The 18,439-nt window shown below is 42.3% G+C and overlaps 2 protein-coding genes across 8 annotated transcripts in view; one reads left to right on the top strand and one right to left on the bottom strand.

The window, feature by feature from the left end:
* Nucleotides 1–6,634, bottom strand: part of si:ch211-12e13.12 (A-kinase anchor protein 2) — a 30,940-nt gene extending 24,306 nt beyond the window's left edge. Inside the window, exons 1-2 of the mRNA XM_035435630.1 lie at nucleotides 6,304–6,634; nucleotides 11–32 (exon numbers count right to left, since the gene is read on the bottom strand). The gene's annotated coding sequence lies outside the window, so the exon portion shown is untranslated. The remainder of the gene's footprint in view (nucleotides 1–10; nucleotides 33–6,303) is intronic.
* On the top strand, nucleotides 6,041–18,143 carry si:ch211-12e13.1. Of its 7 annotated transcripts, none has more exons than XM_035378580.1 (8): nucleotides 6,041–6,373; nucleotides 9,469–9,571; nucleotides 9,863–9,970; nucleotides 12,570–12,640; nucleotides 14,784–14,947; nucleotides 15,358–15,600; nucleotides 15,889–16,086; nucleotides 17,451–18,143. In XM_035378580.1, the coding sequence occupies exons 5-8, from the start codon at nucleotides 14,869–14,871 to the stop codon at nucleotides 17,657–17,659; spliced, it is 729 nt and encodes a 242-aa protein (XP_035234471.1). In that variant the 5' UTR covers nucleotides 6,041–6,373; nucleotides 9,469–9,571; nucleotides 9,863–9,970; nucleotides 12,570–12,640; nucleotides 14,784–14,868; the 3' UTR covers nucleotides 17,660–18,143. The 7 variants fall into 7 exon arrangements, with proteins under 7 accessions (XP_035234471.1, XP_035234470.1, XP_035234474.1 ...); XM_035378579.1 differs by having other exon boundaries at nucleotides 9,857–9,970; XM_035378583.1 differs by lacking the exon at nucleotides 9,469–9,571 and having other exon boundaries at nucleotides 9,857–9,970.
* The last annotated feature ends 296 nt before the right edge of the window (nucleotides 18,144–18,439 follow it).

Genomic DNA, 18,439 nt, shown 5'->3' with positions numbered 1-18,439 from the left:
CAGCACATACCTCCGTCCGGTCTCAGGATACTCTGCAAAGGAAGAAAGTTGTAAATGGTCAAACGCTGGCAGGGGTTAGCAGGGAGGATGACGTGTAGATCTGAAAACCTACTGCCGGCGCACAAGGGGGAAAAAACCCAAGAAGAGTGAACGAATGACTCCGGCACACTGCCTCTAAAATGGGGGTCACACAGACCGCGCGGGGCTTATAACCTAAACGCCAGCCATTCTTCTGTAAAATAAAAGAGCGGTCAGTCATGTGACGGGTGGTGTGTGAGACACGTTCGTTCAGCCAGCAAGCGGGAATGAAAGCAAAAGTTTTACTGGAAGTTAAAAATTGCCACTTAAATTATTGTAATTCCATTCTGCTAAGTAAAAATAAATAAATATTGTTTACACTGACTATAAACTTATAGATACTGACAACACCTCTAATCTTGACCCTATAGCTCCCCAAAAATTAAGTTATCATGTTTTTCCAAGCTTAAATATCCCCTTAATATAACAAATGAATGCTCTTATTCTCAAATTATATAAACATACATAGAAGAATACATAAACATATATAGTATAATATTGTATAATACAGTAGTACCACAGTATGACCAGAGTTTTACATGCATCTGAATAGGGGGCGACATAGCTCAGGAGGTAAGAGTAGTTGTCTGGCAGTCGGAGGATTGCTGGTTCAATCCCCTGCCCTGAGCATGTCGAAATGGCCCTGAACAAGACACCGAACCCCTAATTGCTCTGGTGAATTAGAGGCATCAACTGTAAAGCGCCTTGGATAAAAGCGCCATATAAATGCAGTCCATTTACCATTTGAATAATTTTACTATATAACTCAAAAGCATGTAATGCTTTGAGCAGTAGGTGGCAGCACAGAGTTATTAATTATTTTTCTTGGCTCTGTTTAATTGGCTGTAGCATTGGCCAATGGGAGGGAGGATCTCAAATGGCAGGGTTTCCCTTTGGGTTTTCCTTTCTGTCCAATAGCCACTCTGTGATCTGCCTTCACCAGCTGTGTGAGATGCACAGTCCCCTGTGCACAGGTCAGCTGTGTGAGAAGCACAGACCCCTGTGCACAGGTCAGCTGTGTGAGATGCACAGTCCCCTGTGCACAGGTTAGCTGTGTGAGATGCACATGCCCCTGATGCACAGGTCAGCTGTGTGAGATGCACAGTCCCCTGTGCACAGGTCAGCTGTGTGAGATGCACAGTCATCTGGGGCTGCACAGGTCAGCTGTGTGAGATGCACATTCCCCTGTGCTGTGAGGAAGCACTGCTATTAAATCATAATAAGCTTGGGGTCAATGAAAAAAAACCTTTTTATAGTTAATTACAGGACCCTGTCTTTCTATGCCCTCTGAGGACCTCTTCATTAGATATCTGTGAGCCTTCATTTCCCCACTGGACAATATTCTCTCCAATCTACAGAAACAGCAGAGTCGTGAATTGTTTACACATGACCTGCAGAAAAAGCTGTTTCCCATTAAACTACGAGGGGAGGGCAATGTGTGTGCGCATTTCTCCACTCAACTACTGCTCCTGGACACCAAGTTGCCAAGCACAGAATTATGCATTTTATAGAGGAGTCATAAAAAATTTAAATTATGAGACTGTGTTGCTTCTATTCTGTATCCTTCTAATCCCTATCCTGATTAAATGGCATACTGAAAAGCCAACTAAAAATAATTAGTTGTGTGATGGTTAGCGTTACTCCATACCTAATAAATCTGGAGTGAATGCCGTTTGCATATCTATTTCTTGCAAATATGTGGACACTTGATAAGAAGTATTAATAAACAGCACAGATTAGACTGCACTGGTAAACACGCGATAAACATTCCTGTCACTGGATACCTAGGCAACGACTGAAGGTCATTGAACGTAATACACAGTGTGATGTCACATCACACGACCAGTCACAACAAAAACAAGAGTAAAACATCTCGAGATATGTTATACATTTGTGGAGTTTTTAAGAAAATAGTGTTATTTATTCTCACTCACGTGATTTTATTTTAAAATAAAGGACTGAAATCTCTCGCACTTAAGTTCACAGTTAAGGATAAAGGGGTAGTGCTGTGGTTAGAAGGTACACTGTAGTATGTGTGCACCCACACTGGCCCTTTCTGGATAAGACTGGGGACCCCAGCTCTAAAACATGAAAAGCACCTAATTAAGAAAAATTAACAGCTTGTTAAAATTGTGAGATTGCTGTTGATGTTGGAATGAAAACCAGCATGCACAGTGGTCCCCTCAGGACTGAGTTTGAGATCCACTGGCATATAGAGTGAGGCCTAAACAGAGGTAAATGCTAAATAGATAATAGATAATAAATCACTTGTTTACCTCCACGTGGCTGCGATGGGGGAAACAGAAGACTGAGTGCCTTCTGGCCCCTCCCACCATGCTCCAAGCCCCGCCCAGGACAGCTGCTTTTAAAATTAGCTGCTGCACTTGTGCCCTCGCTGCGCCAAGACAGCAAGATAAATAGGAGGTGTGGAGGAAAGGAATGAGAGCCATCTTCACAAACAGATCAGAAAGCCACCAGAAGGGTTCGCATGTCTCCAAGGATTCTGGACCCCAGAGCGATTAATCAGTTGGCATCGTTCGCACCATCTCTGAAATAGCCGTGGATTAACTGCCTGGTCTGAGAATACATGTAAAATGCTGTTATGTAGCAGATGTCTGATAGCGTATCGTACACAGCCAGAGAGGGAGCAACACATTATAATCTGTAAAAAAAATTATCACTTTACAGCGTTAAGCAAGCACTGCCGTAGAATACTGAATTACAGATTTTTCCTGTATGGAGTCTTTGACCCGTTCCTCCATAAATAATCTCTTAAAATCCTACAGTCTGAGTTTGTGGACTACGCACTTCAATTGAAACTTCCAGTTTTCAATCTGTATTGAAACTGGAGTGCGGTGACCTTTGCAGAAACAGCAATTTTGCGGTCAGTCAGCCAGGTCTTGGTTTATTTAGAAGCACACTTGGGACCATTGGTCTGCAAAAAGATCGCCAAGTTTGTGGTTCCTGCAGAGGGAATACCATGTTTGTTTTTTTTTTGGGCAAAAATCTCTTGTTTCTTGCTGGAGCTAATATTTCCATTGACTTTAACCAGAGGTCCAGGACAAATAGATGCAAAACAACACAACAACACAAAAAATCCACCACCATATTTCACCTTGACCGTAACGCCCATTTCAACGTTACGCTCAAGTTTTATTGTTCTGATGCCACACCTGACCACAGCATCCAGCTCCAGCTGGGATTACATACATATATATTTATTCTTCTAAGTTATGTTCTAAGATAAAATACTGATCATGACCTAACTTCTATAAAGTACCAAGTCAAGAGTTTTTTTTTTTTAGGTTAAAAATGCCGCAAGACAAAATAAACAGATCTGCAGTGACCTGTGTCCAAATCATAACCCTGTCAGTTTACACATTCATCCTCATTCAATTCTATATTATTATTATGTCTCAATTCAGAGCTGATAAAGCTCACTGTGGGTGCCATAATGGCAGACCTATGATTTGGATTTGCCTCATTGATATGATTTAACCCCTCAGATTTAGCATCCTTGACCCTGAATATTTTCCAGACGTAAAATCTAATTTTCTTGGTTCAGTCAATGTTATGCCACCTGAGGCTTCAGAAGAATAAATCCGTTAAACATAATGGTTGCCAAATATGTTTCAGGTGGCATGTAATATTAAGCTTCTTAGCCACAGGATTGTCAGCTGAATTTACTGATGGCTACCCACCAAAAGAAACGAAAACAACACTGCTTATTATGCAGGTTTGGAGACCATCTGACATGGCTGTTAAGCATAAAAATGAAGCGATTAAAAATTAAAAAAAAAAAAAAAACAGAAAACTGCATTGCTTGTATCTATGAGGAACCAGAGCAGCATAGCAGGGGTGGGCCTACATTAAAAAACAGATAAACAGAAACAATGCTCAGCAGCAGCCTCGCTAGAAGCCCTGTGCAATTACCCCACAGGGAATCCCAAAACAGTAGCGAGCGCTAAAAACACTCCTTCACCGGCCAGGGAATCAAACCATTCAGCCATCAGCAGAACATCGCCGGTGCTTTTTATTACTGGAGATCCCGCCGATCGACAGCGCACGTCCCCGTCCTCATCGCAGACCCATTACCGGGAGTGCATCGCGCGGTATTAAAAGGACAATCTACGCGCGCGGATGCCTCGCGAGATAGAATCAGGGTTTCATAAATTAGAGATAATCGCGCGTGTCCGCAGAAAGAGACTGGGTATCGGGCGCATTTCCCACATTTTGTGTCTCGCCTCTCGGGAAGATGCAGGAGCTTTGAATAATTCAGAATAACGACTTTATGGAGTAACGCTGTGAAGTATGCTCTGAAGCATGGGGAGAAATATTCCAATACATCACAATACATAGACTTCGGCAATTCCGGGTTTTGAAACTTGAGTTTCAAAGCTTTAGAGGTGGGTGCAAAGAGGAGTACTGAGTTACTGTCACGTTGTTGTTTATAAGACCACGTGCAACTAAGCACACAATGAGCATGGTGGATATGTAACGCCTTTCCAGGGAATTACTTGAAGCCCAACACAAAAAAGTAGATTAAGCTTGACTTGGCAACTTTGTACTGGAATAGGTAGGAAGATGGACCTCACTTACATTGCCAATAAATCCTCACATTACCCCTCTTTGTCTAGAGTCTTATCGTTTGTGTATTTAACAAATACACCAGCTTTTTCATTTAAACATTTTCATTGATTACTAGGCTATGTTAAACACAAACTATTGGTACAAGTACAGGTTGCTTTGGAGTTACCTGAAGTGTTTTATAGCTTTAGGCCATAAACACCAAAAGCCCTTTGCCTGCACCTGTAAAGCCAGCATGTCATCATAAGCTTCTCTGCCTAACTAAAATACCTTACAATGCCACCCAAAACTGTCTGAGCCAATCATAAACATCCACTAAAACCGAAATAACAGTTTTTCAAAATCCATCAAGTGAACTTAAAAAACAAGGAGTAAATCTTTCCACTGACAAATCCAGTGAACCTACCCCCCCCCCCCCCCAAAAAAAAAACAGGTATACCACATTTTTCTACAAATACATTCATGATTAATTAAAAGACCCTGTAAAAACACATTTCATAGAACACACTGTACTATGTTGAAGCTGAGGGAATAATTGCTTAATTAATTTCAGAGCCACAACGAGGGACTCAAATTCGCAATTGAGCGCAAATTCAAATATTTTTCAGCATTCGCAACAATTGCTTTCCTTCATCCAAGGTTACATTAATGGTCATAAATTTCTCTCTTATATATATATATAGACAGAGAGAGAGAGAGAGCTTGTATATATTATGACATGATGTACTGACTGCTTACAGTATGACATGCTGAGCTATGAATTCTTGGTTTTAAATAGTAGAGGTTGTGCCTCTGACATTATGCCTGTGGATACAACTACTTGTCCGAGAGTATTATGAAAATGATTCGATTTTCTTTCTTCTATCTTCCCGCTTAAAATATCAACAGCAAATACACGGCTAGTACATTCCTGTATAAAGCACAGTTAGCCTTAAAAACAGGGACAATTAAATGTTCTCATTGCTTTGGCAAAATCAAATCTCCTTTCTGTGGTGCCAGTACAGGCAAGCCTGAATGTCCTTTGGTTGTGCTTCACTGTTTTAATATTAATTTAAAACCCCTCAGAGATTCTGAGTTCTCACAGTTTTAATATTGATTGGCTTCCTCCAACAGGTATTAGAGTGTCAATAAACCAAATACCACTTTAAAAAACTGGTATTAAAATGTTGGACTACCTTACAAAAAGCATATACAAAATGATAATTTCACCGCTATGAAAACATTTGCCTTTAAACAGCGTCTTGACCTTTTTAAAGCATCTTTGAACTGCAATAGTGGAGTGAAACCAAGTGCTTGTGGCTTCACCCGTCTGTGTAGACTAGTGTATGCTAATGGATTTGGCCGAGTATAAAACCGAGATCATGCAACATATCATCCATTATATAGCTTCACACAGTTATTCATCTTTCATATACTGACACATCACCCGAGCTCAAGCAAAAGTGACATCCGTCCCAAGTATTACGCCATCCAGACATTTTGTCAACCGGTCTTAACATCAGTCAAAATGAAAACAATTGCACAATCCAGCGGCTTAATGAGGATAAAGTTGTCGAGTGTGTGTGTGTGTAGGAGAGTGTGTACGCGCGCGCGCGCGATTGAGAGAGAAAGCGAGCGGGAGAAAGAGACATGAATTACCACTCGGAGCCGCTCCTTCCGAACAGCGAGCGCGGCCGTGCGGGAGAGACGAGGGACTCGCGGGAACACGGTGAGTCACTGCAGGGGGAGAGGGGCGGTAGCCCTGGCGCGTGCTGATCGGCGGCGTCGAGTGTGGGAGGGTTGAGTCGGAATGCTGGTCCGGCGCGGCTGTAATCCAGTCTCTGCGCGGCATCGCATGCTGGGGGACATTGCTTCACATTCACTGGCCGTCTGCCCTTCTCTCCGCCCGCATTCTTTCTCCGGCACTCAATCTCTCCCTCGCGCCGGGCAGGGAGCAGCAGCTGAGCTCAGCTGAGAGACAGCAACCTGGCATGAATAATTCTTGTCGTTAATGTCACGCTAGGCTGCTCTGGTGCAAGCTCTTGCAGGAAGTGAGTCTGGGATTTGCAGTATTTTTAAGAGGCCTTGATTCTGCAGGTTTATGGGACTGAAACAGAGCCCTCAAAATTTTTTTAGCCACCCGAGGAGGGATAAAGCAAGAAAAATGTCAATGGGTATACTCCATTGTATTAATGAATATACCAACTGAGAAATATTTAAATGACATTGATATTAATGTTTATCTCCGTCAAGATTTTACTGAAACATTTTAGATTACTTGCCTTATACAAACACACATACACTTAAATTATATAAAAGTTTCACCTTGATTTGTTCATGCAAAGCAATGTATGTCACAGCACACCACTGACCTGCCATGGGTGATGTGTCAGATCACGCCCAAGATGTAAAAATGAAAGCTCCGAGTATAATGCTATAGATAAGCTGGTCTGTGTGGAAACGACTGCCCTGCCCGGTGGAGCTGGACCCATCTCTACTGTGCATTTCCCCCTGGACTGTTCATTAGATCATAGACTTTTAATTCATAAAATCTGAAATGTGTTATAATATGTAATTATACGAAAGGCAACGGAAGGGGAGGTGTTTTTATTTAGGAAATCTGAATGCCATTGCATCCTGTAAGCAGCATTCTGTGACTGCTGCGCTTTTCTTTCTCTGTTGCATGTAGAATGTGCGCAGAGGCGTACTCACAAGCGCTCACTTTTACCTTCTGTGACGGGGAACGTTGTATGAATAATACACAGGAAAATGCTCTCGCAAACATGCAGGCTTGAAAAGGCTGAAATATTTAGCAGTTCCTCCATTCCCAGTAGAGCCACTACGGGCGCCACTGTGGCCATTTCCAGTGGCTGTGTTGGGCTCCTGTAGCTGTTTCCAGTGGCTGTGTTGGGCTCCTGTAGCTGTTTCCAGTGGCTGTGTTGGGCTCCTGTAGCTGTTTCCAGTGGCTGTGTTGGGCTCCTGTAGCTGTTTCCAGTGGCTGTGTTGGGCTCCTGTAGTTGTTTCCAGTGGCTGTGTTGGGCTCCTGTAGCTGTTTCCAGTGGCTGTGTTGGGCTCCTGTAGCTGTTTCCAGTGGCTGTGTTTGGCTCCTGTAGCTGTTTCCAGTGGCTGTGTTGGGCTCCTGTAGCTGTTTCCAGTGGCTGTGTTGGGCTCCTGTAGCTGTTTCCAGTGGCTGTGTTGGGCTCCTGTAGCTGTTTCCAGTGGCTGTGTTGGGCTCCTGTAGCTGTTTCCAGTGGCTGTGTTGGGCTCCTGTAGCTGTTTCCAGTGGCTGTGTTGGGCTCCTGTAGCTGTTTCCAGTGGCTGTGTTGGGCTCCTGTGGCCTCAGGAGAGACAGCCGGGAGGGGAAACACAGATGTTTACTCCCAGACCGGACGTCTCTGTGCAGATGCTCCTTCACCCTTCAGTCATTTGCAGCTTTAAAAACTCCCATTTCAAATGAAAACAGCCATTTCCTCCTTCCACTGAAACTGATCCAAAAGTGATTTCAGTATTGCTTACTGGAGGGAAGCCGGGCAAAGTGCTTGCAGTGGAGTGTCTTCCCCGTTTTGACAAAGACAGTATGCTAAGATCAGCTGTCTCTTCCTCTTTTAAGATTCAGATGGGGGAAAATCCTTCACTCTGGGTCTGAAAAGAAGCTCGCTATACACCTTGAAGAACTGAGTAGGCAAGTGCAATATTCAAACGTGCACTGCATTTGCTGATTTTGGTATCCTCCAAGAATAATGCTAATGATGTGTGAATCTCGTGTGAATAACGCATTCAGTCATGTAAAACCTGGACTTTTTATGATCAATTCAATGCAGCTGCATCAGTGAACTTCTGATGGCCAATGTTTTGGCCCTAAGGCTGAATTAAATTGAAACATAAAAAAATATCGAACAAACAAATGGGTTTATGTTTTGTATTTTCCCTGAAGCAAAATGAAATTAAATGAAATAAGCAAATAACTGTATATTCATGATCAGTTGTGCATATGGAATAAAGCTATTAATATTCAATTATATTTACCATTATACATTTCTGGAAACCAGCAACACATACTGTGACTTAACACTATTTGAACAGCAGAGGGCAGTATGTCTACTATAAAAGAAGGTTATGGTTTGAAGGATCAAGGAAAACGTTTTTCACATTTGAGGCAGCCTGTAACAGTACGTTCAACAATGTCTATATAAATACAGAATAAATTAAATCTAGACACCACAAAATATGCAGACAACTGTCAGCCGTCAGCACAAATATATGTAGATATTATTACAATATTAAAAAATATTACAATACTAAAAGAAGTATGATGCCATAAACCCTGTCCAGGGATAGGCCTACAGACTAAGTGCATCCACGTCAGCGTATAAACAGAGTGTGCGCTTGCACAAGCAAATACACACCCACACACTCTCAAGTCATTCACCGATAGTATACATAAAGCATAAACACACGCCAAGCCAGCTCATGAAAAGCACTAAAGTCTGATTCGGCAGTTAACTTGTATTACAGGCATCAAGTGTGCTAACTCAATTTATACCTTATAAAATTGACATCACTGACCGGAGAGAGATACTGCACACATGAAGTCAGGTGACTGGGGAGAGGGTACAAGAAGGCCCCTTTCTGAGGGCCCAGCCCAGGGTTGCGTTTGAGACTCAGTTTGGAGCATGGTGGCTGCTCTGGTTGCCACAGGCCTCAAATGCTGCTTGGTGGCTACATCCTTGGGATTGACTGCCTCGAAGAGTTCCTGTTGGCCTGGTGTTGTCTGGCCAAGTTTATTTTGTTTTGTTTTGCCTTTTGATTATTTCAACCTGGAAGATGAAACTAACTTCTGAAGCTCTGAGCAATCCTGCATGGAGGGAAGCTGGAGCTGGTTACTCACAGAGGGAGCACACGCTTGGGCCGGCCCCCAACCACAGCGGTGAGAACTGCACTGACCACCCTATCTCTAGTCAGCTTATTTCTTCTCTGTTTGGTCTCCACCTACGTGCATACATTAGACACACAAACACTAGAGAAGGGCCATGGTCAGTTTTAGGCTTGACAGCAGTGGAGTAGCTTCTCTCCACTGCCGTAGCATTATATCACGGTCTGCTTTTAGAAGTACAGATGTTTCCACTTGCAGGAAAACACAATTTTGTGCTGCAATAGATGATTTTCAAGATTACGTTTAATGTTGTATGATTTACACTAACACTTGTCTTAGCTGCAGTAATGAAATGGATCGCACAGTTACAGAGGCCCAAATCAGATCTGCAGCGGCAGATTATCTGAAGCAGCGCCCCAGGGGAGTCTGAGGCGGGGGTACCTACAGCAGACGGTATGTAGCGCACGTTTCAGTAAATATTGTGTTTTAATTAATGGAAGGCGTGGAGTCAGCGGTTTTACTAGGAATTATTGAAAACGCAACACATCGATACACATTTTGATGTTGATGAACTTGGAGACTACGTCTTTTAAATGGGAGCCGTTCATCTTATTTTTAATCAGACTTGTTCACTAAACTGACGTTGTCTTCCCAGTAACTCATCTCTGCTTAATTACTGTTTTATAAAGGTTATTTAAGTCAAGGCTGTGGGAGCATGGGGCTAAATGACAGGATATGTTTTTCTAGAGGAATCAATTTTTTTTTTTTTGTAGTTTTGAAATTTTTGTAATGATAGATATCCAATAAACTGGCAGATGATGACATAATTATGAGAGTAAAAAATATATTTATTAAACTTTTATTCTGGCTCCCCTGAAGACGTGTTAATAGTTTTGAACGTGTCTTGGCCTAGCTCAGGGAGTTCTTCAACCATTTTAGTGGGAATTGGGTCATCCACAATGCACGTGGGTTGGCTGTGAGTCCAGCATGCACCTCCATTCTGGCTGGTCCTCTTCCTGTGGCCCCTCGTGGATAATATGATTTTGTCTGACTGTTGCTTGTCCCATAGAGCCCAGCTCTGAGTTAAATTCATTCCAGGTGTGTCTGGTGACGTAGCCTGTAGATCGCTGTACACATGCTCATTATGCGCTGCTGCGATGTCGTCGGTTCGAATCTGGCAACGCTATGTCCCTCGCTCACCGTTCTTCCTGTCCCTTTATGCTGTCCCGTCCAATGAAGCTGAAAAAGCCCTAAAAACACTTATTTAATAAAGTGCATTCCATCTGTTTTCTTTTGAATTGCCTCCTATTTCTGAAGAGAGAGAATCAAAGGGAACATGTTAAGCAAACCAATTAAAGAGGGTTCTTTTCTTCAATCACATTAAGATGGAGGAACATTAAAGTTGTCTCAATTCGGGTATTAAAACATTATGAGGGCAGTGTGTACTTCTGCAATCATGTAAATGGGACTTCATTATTACAGGGATAATGCATTAGTGCAGTATTTGAAAGCCCATTGCACAAAAAATGCAGTAGCTTATCTAATTAAATACACATTTATTTCACTGTGTAGAGTCGAGAAGAACAACTGGCAGCTCCAAATTTGCGAAGAAGAAAATCTGAGAAAATTAATTAGACTTTAAAAGACAACATAGAAGAGAACAAGATGATTCAAAAGACATGCATACTTTGAGATGTCTCATTATATGTAGCCAAAACCAGGAAATGTGCGTCATCATAGTGTGCATTTGATAGATCCATTGTCATTTTTATCACTCTTTCATCATTGTTCTTTAGTGAAGAGAATGTATAGAAGACATGGTTATTACAAGTAATGGACTGCCACTCAATGTTTGAAATGAACAAGATATGTCATGTGATCAGAACAGAAATGATCAATCATAGGATTCTGGGACATAAATGAACAAAGGACCATTGCATGCCATATCTCTCTCTCTCTCTCTCTCTCTCTCTCTCTCTCTCTCTCTCCCTCTCTCCGATTAATTGTCAGTCATTCAGATTTTCCTCAGAACATCTGTAAACACAAAATATCCATCCTTATAGTTAAGAGTGACAGGAATTTAAATAGTTTTTTTTCCCCTCTCAATTCTGCACATCATAAAATCACTATTTTTTAAATAATCATATTAATTCATTTAAAACTGTATTTTAATTATTTGAATAATTTCAACTTGCAAAGGATTTTAATCATTGCGTCTTTACTTTGTTATTTACGATTTTTTCCAATTAAAAGTGCATAGTGATTCTGACAACTGGACAATTTTTTCAGGTATGCAAATGGAGATAATGTGTTCATAATGTTCATTTGTGTCAATTAAATAAACGAAAAACAATTTACTTAATTCAATACCTGAATAACTTTCTCTTTTGCGACAACCATGAGTGACATTTGCATTCATGTGTAAAGTGTGAAGAAAGAATTTAACACGCATAAAATACAACAAGCTAGTGCCTGTAGGAATTAACAAAACTGTCAACCTGCTTTTAAACACTGAACCAAAACAGAAAAGGGAGAACATAACTGTTGGCTTGAAAGGGATTTTTAACTTTCAGGTCGTTTCCCTGTGCGTTAATCGCTTTGTAGGAACGGCTGCGTTTTGCATGAATGGCCAGGGCTAGCCCCTGGAGGTAGTGGAGCAAGTCGAAGTGGTTGCCATGGTGATGGAGATGTGGAGCGCGAGGAAGGATTTGCCGTTAAAATGGAAGCTCTCGCATAGCTCAACACGGAACAATACCGCCGAGCGCACACAGGCGTAACCAGGAAGCCAAACACACGCGGGACTGCAGACACTACATAGCAGAGCAAGCGGTCTCCGTACTGAGAAATAAAAATGAAGGAATTGTGTAGCAGAGACAAATGATAAATGGCTCTGGTCCCTCTTCCCCACCTTATTTGTCTGTGACAGTGCCAGCACCACTCCCTTACAGTGGGGGTTAATGTCCTGAGATATACAGCAGACCTGACAATTGTCTCATTTCAAGGCTGTGAATGGCTCTTTATTGTCTTCAATAATTGATTTACTCTTTTTCAGACGTTCCACTTCACCGTCCATTTTTCACAGCACTTTGTTTTATTTGAGGACAGCGCAATGAATGTGAAGTGGTGAGGCTAATTTGCTTTTTATTTATTTATTTTAAATGTAGCCCAACTTTCTCTACATCACTGTTACGTCTGACACTGTCTGGCCGTTTAGCCTGCTGGAAACAAAGAGCCATCACACAGGCCTGAATAAAGCGCTCAGACCCAACAGCGTTTGTGTCAGAAGCAAATATGAATGCTTTTCAGAATTTAAACTGAGCTTAGAGGATGTTAGGAACTAAAGTTTCAACTCTGGTGACTGCCCTCTGATTGGCTCATAAAAAAAGCAGCTCATGTCTCTGACTATGAATTGACAAAGATTGCTAAACTGCACTGTGACCTGTGGTTTAGAAGGCGTCTGTACCTTCTAAGCTATACAAAACCATGTGGGAAAGTCTGTGTTCTGCTGCAGCACTCCTTTTGGAATGTACTGGGTTTTATACAAGCTTTCTGCAGATGGAAATTACAGCACATGTGCATTACAGGACCTCCGGGCACCATTGGAAGATATTAACAATCTGGAGCATCGGCTGCCTTTTGTTGCAAAACATGGCAGAGTCAAGAGTTTTGATCGACTTCATCCAGTGGTTTAATAGCCGAGAAGAAAAGTGTTTTGATGAAAACACAGAATTCACAAAATTTACAATACACTTTAGCAGCTTATGAATGCATATTAAACATTGACAAAACAGATTCATAGCAGACAGAACAATAAACAGTTAATGGATGAAAACATTAGATGGAAAAATATGATCAATTTGTCATTTTATGGGTAGGTATTTATACTTTGTTCCACATCAACACCATTGATTTTTATAATTAACTGCATAAAACGTTCGTGTTTCTTAACAGAAGGCTGCTTTGAGGCACAAGCCTACTCCAGGGCACAAATAAACCTAAAGGAGCTGACGTGGATTACCCAGACAAATGAAACATTTTTCACATGGCTGTAAAAACAGATTAATTCAAAGTGCTTTATTGGTATGACAAAATTTGCATTTTCTATTGCCAAAGGAACTCAGAGTAACTTCAAAAATAAGAATTACTACAGCAAACAAAATGTATTATTTAAAACAAAAAATAACTCTTCAGAATGGATTTCAGAGGAACGCAATTCTTTCGGCCGCCACTAGAGGCAGACAATCTGCGCTTGCGCATAGTGCAAATAGGTAGACTTCCTGTTCTCCTATCTTTCAGTGGTGGGTGCATTGTTGTTCATTGGGTGGGTGTAAAGTTGTCGTTAACCTACCACAATTCTGTGTAGCCTACACAACAAATGGAAAAAAGTTGGAAGCTGTTAACTTTTGCATTGGTCAATCGGGTGGTCCTGCCACTCCGGCCTGGATCTTAAATATGAATTTCCTTTAGTCGTGATGACGGAAGTAATCTACTGATCTTTAAGTAGCCTTCTATCAGTCACTGAAGTTGACCGTCTCTCATCCGATTTTAAACTATGGAAAACTATCTCACTTTGTTTTTCATAGGAGCTTGGACAGCTTTATGTGTGTATTTATTTTACACCTACCTGTATCGCTCATATAAACTAAATAAAAGCGGCGTCGTTGTGTTTGACAGCCAACGGGAGATTCCAAGTTTTGCATACCTGCTGTATAGATTTACAAAAGCAGCCCTGCATAGGGGACAGGGAAAGCTTTATCCGATCAAGGATAGTGCCGAAAAAGTTACTTTTACCATTTTTAATTGCAGGTAACGTACCCCGGTGTATATCTTTCTTCTTGTAGCAAGTTTCCACCCTCACTCTATCGTTCTTTCCACGTGCCCCGTACGAACAAAAATATTATGTTGCACATTGCATTTGGGAAGCAACGGGCGTATTTATTTATTCATTTATTAATTTATTGGCGTTTTAACACAGGCTACTTAGAACAGTGCCACATATTATAGTAACAGCAGGGAACAAGAATGCAATTTTACTACTACTTGGTTAGTAATCAAAGGAAGCATAAAGAACAATCGCTTTAAAATTAAGTCAATAGCTAAACCGTGCGTTGATGGAAGCTCTCTTATTTTTAACAAACACATTGAGCTTCATACATAAATTGACAGTGGATTTTTACAGAGATCATTCCTGTATTTATTTTTTATTTTCTATTTTATTAGAAGTGCCTTTCACCATGGTTTGTGTGTGTTTTTATATTTCTTTCAGATTTCAGTCCAAGCATTTGAGGCGGTACTGCAGTGCGTTTGGGTATGGTTGGGACTACCCAGACTCTACGTTCAGAGACATCCCGATGTGCTATCCGGAGGTTCTCTCCTTCCGGTTACTCACTATGGTTGTATGTGCTGAAAGATTCAGGTTAAGCCCCTTGGGTAAGACTTATTTTTGTGAATTCATTGTGTATTTCTAAAGTCTATCGATGAAATCTAGACTTCTATATTCATTGCAATCTAGTGTGATTTTCAAAATCACCTCCAACAGTATTAACTATCTGGTGCAATCTATGTTTCTTTTGAGGTGGTGAGACTTTTCTTTTTGATGTGCTAATGTGAACATTGAATTCTGTAGTGGTTTGCATTTCTGGGTAAATTCATTCCAAAACACAGGACATGAGGACTTGATTTGGAACTATCCAGAAGGTATGGTGTCAATGAAACAAAAGTACAAATTATACAAACATGGGACCTACTGAGATGTTGCGGATGGACATTCTGATGCACTGCGGGAATTAGCACTGTACGATGATTATAAGTGCCAGTCAGGTGTTGCTCTTGTTTTTTAGGCCTTGTTCGTGTAGGCCAAACCCTGAGAACCTTCCAGCCGGTAGACGAGCTGAAGAAGGGTCCGTTCTCCCTGCAGGCTGGTGTGGTGGAGTACAGGGCGGTGGAGCGTGGTGTAGAGGTGGATATTAAGCTCTCTGCAGCCGACAGAGCTGACCTACCTGTGTGGGAAGCCAATGTGACACTGCTCTCCAGAGACACCCAGCACATAACGAGCAGGCAGCCTCCAGCCCAAGGGCTTCTGGGTAAATATAACCAGGAGTTTTATCCACATGGCTGTACACCGGTGGGGGGATGATCATAAATATGGATTAGAAGGGTTTTTTAATATGTTTGCAGGATTTAATTTGGTTCCCCCATTCAATCATATACATTAACATACTGTAACCAAAGAGTTGCTGTTGTCTGAATGCATATTAATAAAATTAATTAACCAGTGTTTTTGATGATCTTTTCTGCTCTGATATAGAAGAAGAGAACCTTTGCGCATGATGTAGCGGTGTTGTGGTCTTTCTGTTATGCTGTTATATCAGACCCAGAGCCGGAGGAGGTGAAGGCGGTGGAGATCTCCGTGCCCTGGTCCACCGGGCTGAGGTGTGCTTGGGCGTCCGGTGATTACTCCCCCCAGCACCTCCTCCCTGTCACCGCCCGGCTGCTGGGCTACAGGCGCCCCCTCGCTCCCAGCCTGTGGGTGCTGTCCAAATGCCTGGCTGAAGTCGAAAAGCACAAAGGTAACATTATGGAATAATACCAGTCATCATCATCACTACCTATGTGGTGGCTTTAACATGAACGTGTTATGAGTTGTATGATAAGGATAATACACTAGGTAATTATGTGGCGTTTGTTTGAATAGTATGTTGGTTATGTGCACACTGACGCTCCAAACTCCAGCCCTTGGGGCCTATGATTAATTTTGTAATATGCGCTATACATACTCAGTTGTGTTTCACTACTATAATTGCAAGTACTCTATGTAAATCTGCTAACCTGCAGATTAATTGGTTTGTTTTAAAAAAAAATCTGATCACATTAACATGAGCTAAGTGATGATGTTATAATGTAGGCGTGAGTCGTGGGTCTGCAGTTAGAGCTGTAAGAAGCGTTTACAGTGCTCCCTGGGCCTTCAGCCACCCGCGGGCCACACAGGGAAGTGCCACCGTTACTGCGCTTCTCACAAAATCCGTTTGTCTGATCACCAAGTCGTGCTCAGCTCATTAAACAGCAACATAAAAACGTCTGGATTCGCTGTTCTGCTTTACAGGCCCAATATGATTCTAATAAGATAATGCCACACTCATAGATATGAACTAAGCCATATGCTGTAAACAGTAAATCTGATATTGACTAAGCTATCAAATTCTTGAAAATACAAATTTGCTTGAATGCAATAAAAGGGCACCTGAAGCTGTCGTAAGAATTATCAGATGGCCATCATGTTGTCAAATACTCACTGTTCAATGTAACTGTAAATTGAGATTTATACAGTTTTCTGTTAAGGTTAATTTAATAGCTCTGTTGCGTTACAGTAAGTATTTTTTAAAGTGTTTTGATGAACATTTCTAATGAAAGTCGATGGGCAGAATGCAGCTCTGTAAATCCAACCAAACCTGGTCTGTGGGATTTATGTGCATCGCTGATCTACTAAAGGTGGCTTTTATAAAATGCACAGAGGAGATGTGCATCTGGTGACAACAACCTGTAATGGAGTCCTTATTGATTTGCCATGCGCTGAATAGATTAAATGGTGAAACTGGAGGCTTCCTACATCCAAGTCCCATTTGTATTATGTTTCATAGAGAGAGAGGGAGAGGGAGGGGGAGAGAGAGAGATGACTTATTTTAGATAATTCTAGGAAGCTTCCCGAAATCCCATTTATTAAAAAAAAAAATGCAGTTATGCTAATTACCAGAATAACAAACATTTTTTATGAACGTAGTGTGAAATCCTAGTTATCCTGGCTAGGGAGTTGTGTGGCTGTTTATTCAGTACGTTGCTGAATGCTCTTCTCTCCACCTCTGAATGATCCGTTAATGAAGATTAATAGGGGCGCTCCTCTGCAGTAAACCCGGATTGTGATTAATTTAATTTGCAGGAGCTGATGCTGTCCGAGCCCCAGTCTGCATGCGTGTCTGGTTCAGTCAGCCATTGTTCCTGCCTGGGAAGGCCGCTGTCAGGCTCTGGGAAACGGCCCCAGGGGCCCCAGGGGCCACGGGTCCCTCTCACAGACACTGCGCCTTTCAAATGGAGGACAGCCTGGGAACGCCGTGCATTGTGGGAGAAATCGGCAGGTTGGAGCAGTAGCCTTAGTAAGCCTTCAGATGATCTCTACAACGTTCGGAGAATCTGCCCCTTCCTCACCCCCTACTCGCCCCCTACTCATCCCATACTTAACCGCTACTCAGCCCAGCTCTTAGCCCAGGTACTGATCACCTCCCGTCTGGACTGCTGCACCTCCCTGCTCACTCGCCACCCTGCCTTCCCCATCAGGCCTACCTATATCAGCTCACATCACATGCACAACCCTGGTGCTAACCTACTGGCTGCTAAAGGGACAGGCCGGCTATATTGTCAAAAAGGTCCTCAGACCCTAAACACCTCTTCAGACTACACTGGCTCACCGCGTCTCTAATGGTTTGTGATCGTTGCTCACTTTAAATTCACAGCTGTTGCCGAGTCACTCAGTCTGTTAAACCGCTGTGTTTGGGTGCCGTGTCAGGCTGTGTGGCCTGCTCGTCACCTACGAAACAGCTACCTAGTTACAACCCTAAGCTTACAGTCATTTACAGGGGGGTAGGGAGGGATGGAGAGAGGTGCAGCCTGAAGAGGTGAGTCTTCCGTCGTCGTTTGAAATGGGTCAGTGTCTCAGCTGTTCTGACCTCCACAGGGAGGTCATTCCACCATCATGAGGCCAGAACAGACAGGAGACGTGTTCTGGAAGTGCAGGTGCGAAGAGGGGGAGGTGCTAGTTGTCCTGAGGTTGCAGAACGGAGGGATCTGGCTGGCATGGAGGGTTTGAATATCTTGTGGAGGTATGCTGGGGCTGATCCCTTGACTGCCTGGTATGCTAGGACCAATGTTTTA

Source organism: Anguilla anguilla, chromosome 10, assembly GCF_013347855.1.
Source record: "Anguilla anguilla isolate fAngAng1 chromosome 10, fAngAng1.pri, whole genome shotgun sequence".
Classification (NCBI taxonomy): domain Eukaryota; kingdom Metazoa; phylum Chordata; class Actinopteri; order Anguilliformes; family Anguillidae; genus Anguilla; species Anguilla anguilla.
This window is presented reverse-complemented; position numbering and strand designations above follow the sequence as displayed.

What these genes read in the sequence shown, in the direction of transcription:
- si:ch211-12e13.1 (XM_035378578.1), top strand. Translation starts at nt 14,070, where the DNA reads ATGGAAAACTATCTCACTTTGTTTTTCATAGGAGCTTGGACAGCTTTA. An exon ending in TTTACCATTTTTAATTGCAG is followed by an intron (nt 14,324 to 14,783) that starts GTAACGTACCCC and finishes TATTTCTTTCAG; the next exon opens with ATTTCAGTCCAAGCATTTGA. An exon ending in TGAAGTCGAAAAGCACAAAG is followed by an intron (nt 16,087 to 17,450) that starts GTAACATTATGG and finishes TTTAATTTGCAG; the next exon opens with GAGCTGATGCTGTCCGAGCC.